The sequence below is a fragment of the Pyrus communis genome, chromosome 5 (assembly GCF_963583255.1).
Source record: "Pyrus communis chromosome 5, drPyrComm1.1, whole genome shotgun sequence".
NCBI classification, from domain to species: Eukaryota; Viridiplantae; Streptophyta; class Magnoliopsida; order Rosales; family Rosaceae; genus Pyrus; species Pyrus communis.
In genome coordinates this window covers 26,536,384-26,543,380 of record NC_084807.1, presented here as the reverse complement: position 1 = coordinate 26,543,380, position 6,997 = coordinate 26,536,384, and the positions used below count along the sequence as shown (strand labels likewise).

At 36.8% G+C, this 6,997-nt stretch overlaps 1 protein-coding gene across 1 annotated transcript; it reads left to right on the top strand.

The window, feature by feature from the left end:
* The first annotated feature begins 1,260 nt into the window (after nucleotides 1-1,260).
* Nucleotides 1,261-1,739, top strand: LOC137734507 (putative zinc finger A20 and AN1 domain-containing stress-associated protein 8). The gene has a single exon (XM_068473757.1). It carries the CDS (start codon nucleotides 1,261-1,263, stop codon nucleotides 1,711-1,713), a length of 453 nt encoding a protein of 150 aa, XP_068329858.1. The 3' UTR covers nucleotides 1,714-1,739.
* Nucleotides 1,740-6,997: the final 5,258 nt, after the last annotated feature.

Below are 6,997 nucleotides of genomic sequence, written 5' to 3'. Positions count from 1 at the left end.
TACTTAGTCCAAGCAATGCCCAAAGACTCCCGTGCCTTTCTTGGTTGGACCAACCAGATTTCCGACAAGTCTTTCTGTTATAGCAAGAAGCGGAACTACAAGTGAATCTTAATAAGTCATGATACTTTCCGTTTTGTCGAGCCCTGCTTTGGTCTCTGGTTTGATGGTTGCAAGTTCTTCCTCTTGTTGTACAGCCCTTCTATCACCTTGATTCCAGTTCCGAAGATACCGCATCCAAAAGCTCTATTCTTCATGAGTTTCTGTCATTGATGCATTGAGGAAAGAGTAACAGTTCATGAAATCTTGGCGCTGTCAAAAGGAAGGACCTACAATTGATATATATAATTCTCTTTCCTGTTTTGAATCGATATGAAACTAATATTTGGTACAGCCGTAGATGCTCCGTAGTAGCTTGGAAACCAAATAAATTTTAGAAAACGACGACAGTGAACGTAAGAGTAAGAATGGAAATTTACCATTGAGAGATTGTGTTAATTTTCTCATTGAAATCAATCAGAGCTTATTAGTAATTGATGGATTAGTTCATTTGATTTCTTTTTAGTTATTTTTGGTTTTTCGATCTATAAATTTGACTTGAAAAGACTCTTACGCATGAAAATAATTCACATATTGGTCGTATCTATATATATATCTGTGTGTGTGTGTCTGTGTGTCTGTTGTGTGGATTCCGAACCCACTGACTTGAGTGCATTTTTGCCCATCCCCTAAAGTGAAGGTGATGCTCACCTCCTTAATTGTCGTTAGATTAGGTTAAGTTTTAAAATTTGTGTCTTAAATTAATTAAACCAAAACTAACGGCAATTTAGGGAGGTCAGCACCACCACACTAGGGAATGAGCAAAGTTGCACTCCACCGACTTAAAGTTTCTACAAGAAAAAGAAGGAAACAAAAAACATTTAGAAATCTGTACAGAGTAGGTTAATTAGAAACCAATCCTAATAGGAAAAGGAAATTCATACCGCTCCTAATCCTACATCACTAGGCGCGAGCACCCCTTCGCACTATAAAACTACTCACATACTCGCCAAACCTCATAACTAATAATCGAAATCCAAAAAAAATTAAGAAGCTTAACTCCGAGTCCCGTTAAGAAGTACAATTTTGCCGCAAAGGCTTGTTCAGTTAATTGAGAGCATTCACTTTTCTAGATTCGAAGTCTCAAGTTCTATTTTCCACCTCCCTTGTATCACTTAACTCCGCGATTACGAAAGTAACAAAAAGAGATTCAAGAAACCAAATATGGACTCACCAAACGACACCAACATGGAGCCTCCACGCTGTGCAAAAGGCTGCGGCTTCTTTGGCTCTGTGACGAATATGAACATGTGCTCAAAGTGCTACAGACAGTACCTGAAAGAAGAGCAGTTTGCTAAGCCTGCAGCCATGGTAGGGTTAGCTTCAGTGGACAACACATTCAGTGACTCAAGCTCCGCTACCGCAGCCGTTATTTCTTCTTTGCCTCCACAATCTTCACAAGGTTCATCAGATTTATCGCAGAAAAAGAGGTGCTTGAGCTGCAAGAAAAGGGTTGGCGCGACAGGGTTCGAGTGCCGCTGCGGCGGTGTGTTTTGTGGGAAGCATAGGTACCCTGAAGAACACTCATGCTGTGTGGATTACAAGAAGACTGGGCAATATCTTTTGACCAAGCAAAACCCTCTTTGCAAGGGTGATAAGCTGCAGTGGAGGGTTTAGAGTTCTAGGTGAACAACTTAATTATCATAATGTTTAGTTGGCATAGATATAACATTGTCTTTGTTAGTTTAATTGCTCAATTTCGAGTTTGTAATTCTTTTCCTTTTGATTTTATGTCATTGATTATATATTGAGACACAATATAATTATTTTAGTTAATTGAATTACAATTAAAGTCGAGATTTAATTATTAGAAATTTTTTATGCATGATGTCTAATTTTTATAAAAAAATAAAAAAATAAAGAAAGAAAAAAAGGGCATATCATCGGAACAATATTGATATTATCAATGATGTATCAATACGTACACACGAATAGTATCGATGACAAGCAATCGGTCCCGTGGCCGGTAAAAGGACATACTCATACTCTCCAAATACCAAGAACATCAATCACACTTTTTTTTTTTCGTTCAACATAATGGGCCTAGGATTAGTGGGCTTTTCTTCAACATATGGAACCTAAGGTTAATGGGCTTAAGATAACTGGGTAGCCTATAAAAAATTTGCCGCATAAATACCAAAAAATTTTACGTGGACTCCTTTAACAAAAAGAAAGGTGATTTTATGGTTTCAAAGGAAATGTCAAAATCCTACATGGATTGACATTCTTCACTCCAAGTTTGAAAGTCACGCCAATTTTTCTTTTGGACACATATTTCTTTAATTTCTTCACTTATTGATTATTTTACGAACCCTAATGAAGGGGAAACTTGATATAAGTCCAATTTTTTGAGCCAATAGTAAGAAGAGTCTAGTTTATTAAAATAAGTCCAATTTGTTATGTTTAATTTTTTAATTATCAATAGTTATTTGTTCAATGATAAGATTTTTTTTTAAAAAAAAATCAAATTTCTTCCCAATTATCTCCTTGCTTATTTCTTTTTATTTTTGTTTTTGTTATTTCTCGTTCTTCCTTCTGCTTTAAACCCTATTTATAGATTTTATTTTTAATTTTTATAATCAATGTGACATCCCACATTGTCCAGGAGAGTGATCCTTAAACGTATATTCCCATTCCTACCTAGCACGAGGCCTTTTGGGAGCTCACTGGCTTCGGGTTCCGTAGGAACTCCGAAGTTAAGCGAGAAGGGGGCTAGAGCAATCCCATGATGGGTGACCCACTGGGAAGTTGCTTATGAGTTCCTAAAAACAAAACCGTGAGGGCGTGGTCGGGGCCCAAAGCGGACAATATCGTGCTATGGTTGTGGAGCGGGCCCGGGAAGTGGTCCCGCCCGGGCCGGGATGTGACAATCAACCTATATCATAGGTTAATTATATTTATCTACCTATATGATAGATTCTTTTATATATATATATATATATTTTTTTTTTTTTTTATAATCAACTTATCACAGATTAATGTGTCTTACTTGTAGGTATGTTATGTTTTTTCTACCTTTTAGTTAGGTTTCATATCTCACTTATGGGTATAATATACATTCATATATTTGTTACTTGAGTTAGGGTAGAATGTTTTGCAAATAAATTTATGTTAGTATATTAGTTTTTTTGTTATAAGATATTAATTATATTTTTTGGAGTTGGAAAATACATAATATTAGAAGATTTTAATTGATTTTTAATATTTGTAGAAAATATAAAATGAGTATAAAATAAATAAAAACATATAATTAGATAATTAGACTCACTCCTAAAAACACTCTATGTTTTTGGACCTGGATCTAAAAACCCCAATAAGTGAAATTTGACATTTTAATTTGACATCTTTATTGAAGATGTTTTAACAGTCACTTAAAGTTGTGTGTTAGATTTGCCCCTCCTACAACATGATTCGTATCAATACAAAGGAAAAAGATCTCAAGATTCGATTTTTCAATTCAAACTAAAACACATTCACTTAATGCCCTATAAATTGTCTTTCAATGCCAGATGGTTCAATTTGGAGTGCTTTTTAACACATATCAAATACAATGATCATATGAATGTCAACCAAGAATCTTTTACAAATATATATTATAAGTGGGGCAATGCATCTTTGCAATTATATGAATTTCACTGAGCAAGATGCCATTAGCTGGAGGATCAAACACTTTTTTATTCCTATTTCTTTGAATTTGTGTGTTTGGATTTTAGTCCACTAGTGTTTGGGTCTGGCCGAAAGGTAGAGATTCAGACTCACATGTTCACATGAAGTCCCTTCTGGATTTACATGATTTACTTGCATGAATTCAATTTTTTATATCATCTTGCGGTTGCGAATGTAGGTTAGGCCAATTAAATTCGGCAGTCTCGTAAGTTATATATATATATATATATTTTTTTTTTTTTTTTTCACGGGTAGATTAGTTTTTGTATTCAATCAATATTAGAGAAGAGAAATTCAAACTCAGAAATTTCAAATGTTATTGGTGTAGAACAAATGGTAGATTGGATCGAAGAGCAAATGGACCGCCGAAAGACAAAAGAACGTAGTAGGAATTTGCAAATTTGACGTCCGAGCTTTAATTTGGGCCCATGGTACATTTTTGGAAAGGAAACTACGCCACGAGTCCAACTCATGGATTTCTCGTGATGTACGATGGATTTTAGCCATCTGAGGTCATTTCAGCTTCCAAAATAGTGTTTAAAGTTTTGTAATAAAATCAGACCCTTCTTTTCTCGTCGATTAATGTTTAATTAATGTTGTTTAAATTTCTAGAAGTCCTTTGAGTTGCTCCAAACCTTTGTAATCATTATTTAAGTCATCTAGATGTAACCATTCGATCACTCAATTCTCAATTAAACAACAACCTTTTGGAGTTTCTCTCAAATTTCTGGTGAATTCTAGACTTATTCTTCAAAGGATTACGTTGGTAATTCTTTTGATTACTTCATGCTGCGTCAGCTACAAAGAATACTCTTAATTAAGCTACACATTCCTTACCATAAAAAGTACTTTTGATGAGCACAAAATGTGCTTGAATAGTGAGAAATCATATATTCGAAGTTGACATAGTTTTTACATATATCTACTTTTTCTAATAAAATAGTGAGGAAAATAAAAGAAAGTGGTCACAATAAAAAGGCCAGATTACACTGTAACCGAAAATTAAAAGGCTATATTATTTAGGAGTTTAAGTGGGAGTCCTTTATAAAAAAATAAAATAAATAAAGCATACGGTATCAAGTATTCCCGTTGGAATAAACTGAATTTGAAAGTTTTGGCAGTGGCGAAGTCAAGATTACCAAATAATGGAGTCATGATTTTGACGGAATTTTTTTTTTTTTATTGGATCATTTCGACGAGCACCTAGTAGGAACATGTCAATTCTTGTCAACATATGCTGAAGGAATATGCTAACATATGTCAACAACTATAATGATATGTGGAGGCTTGTTAAGGGTGGCTAGAGTAATGTAGAAGGCTGTCAAGAGAGTGCACAATAGAGTTACACTAAAAAGGAGATAAACAGAAGATAGGGATGATAAAGAAAAAATAGAAGAAAAAGTAAGAGGAAGTTGTGTATTTAGTTTGCCTAGCTGTTTATAGTATCTAATACAATACACATACAAATATACATAAGATTTTTGAAGTTGTTGGGATCATGAATAAATAATAACCTCATACTAGCTCCGCCAATGAGTCTTGACCAATGATGGACTCGTAGCTAAAAATGTTAAGAGCGTTTACAATTATACTCAAAATTTTGTTGTTGAATTTTCATTCCTAATATCGTCTGCTTAAATAGAATCCGTACTGTAGCCGAATTTAATTATTGGGTAAAGTACAAAAAACTACCTCAACTATAGGTCGAACAACACTTTCATATCTCATCTTTTAAAATTGACAATGTCATACCTCATCTTACGAATTTGTGACAATGTCATACCTTCCGTCAGTTTGTCTGTCATCTATTCTGTTAATAGTGATGTGACTTAAAAAAATTAATTAAATATTAAAAACTAAAATTATAAAATCATTTAACAATTTTTTTTACATGGGGACCCACCCCTTATCCCCCTCACCTTTCTTCCCTTCTCCCATCTTCCCCCACCCCAAACCCAGATCCCACCCGCTCCCGTCTTCCCCTAACCCACCCCCTAAACTCATCACCTTCAACCTTTTTCCCCACCTGTCTCCCCCGAACTCATCACCTTCACCCTTTTTCCCTATTTCAGTCCCCAATTTTTAATTTACTTAAACAAATCAAATCCCAATTGGAATTTCGCAAATTGGGTGTGCTCTGTTGCTACCCCTTTGACACCTCTGCCTCGTGCATCCATCATTTTCTTTCTCCCCTGTTCAAATCCCAATTGGAATTTCGCAAACTGGGTGTGCGCTGTGACGGCGTGCTCATGTGTCCATGGATTGTTGCATCGCAGTAGAGGAATTAGAGCGGGAAAGGCGCTGGACTCGTCGATCAAGGCACGATTATCAACCCGATTCTTCGCTAAAAGCCTGAGCTTGGCCGCTGCAGATAGCTTCACGACAAGCGACGGCGATTGGAGGTCGTCGATGCAGATCTTGATTGTCGGCTGAAGATCCTCTGGCGAAATGCTCTCGATGATCTCGGTTGAGAAGTTCTCCCTCTACAAAAACCCCTGACATGGTTCCAGTTCTGGCGCAGCCTCAGATAATTTAGAGGTTAGCGCGTTTTCCGACGATGGCAAGCTTGCGAGCCGTTTTAATTTTCCCGATATGTCGTTGTTGCAGGCGGAGAAATCACTGAAGGCTTGGGATAGCTAGAGGTACTCCTCGTCAGAAGACGCAGACTTACTAGCGAAGCTGTGGGTGCGGAGGGCAAGCTCGCCGAGGCGCATGTCAACGACCGAATCGGTTAGGTTCTCGGAGACGAAAAGTTCTCGGCATGGGTGCAGAGGATGAGGTTTGTGAAGTTTAGGGCTTGGAGCTTGTGGACAATGGTAGAGTCGACGAGGCTGCTGTTGCAACATGAAAGGGAGAAAGGCAGAGAGAATACGGAAGGAAATGGGAGAGAGAGAGAGGGGAGGGATGGTGGTTCTGGGCACGGCGAGGGAGAGCGAAGTGGGGATGGGCTGGGTTTGGGGTGAGGGAAAATGGGAGGAGGGAAGAAAGGTGAGGGGGATAAGGGGTGGGTCCCCATGTGAAAAAAAATTGTTAAATGATTTTATAATTTTAGTTTTTAATATTTAATTAATTTTTTAATATTTTATTAATTTTTTTAAGCCGCGTCACTACTGAACGGAATAGATGACAGACAAATTGACGGAATGTATGATATTGTCACAAATTCGTAAAATGAGGTATGACATTGTCAATTTTAAAAGATGAGGTATGAAAGTGTCGTTCGACCCATAGTTGA

Coding starts and splice junctions, on each gene's coding strand:
- LOC137734507 (XM_068473757.1), top strand. CDS start 1,261: ATGGACTCACCAAACGACACCAACATGGAGCCTCCACGCTGTGCAAAA.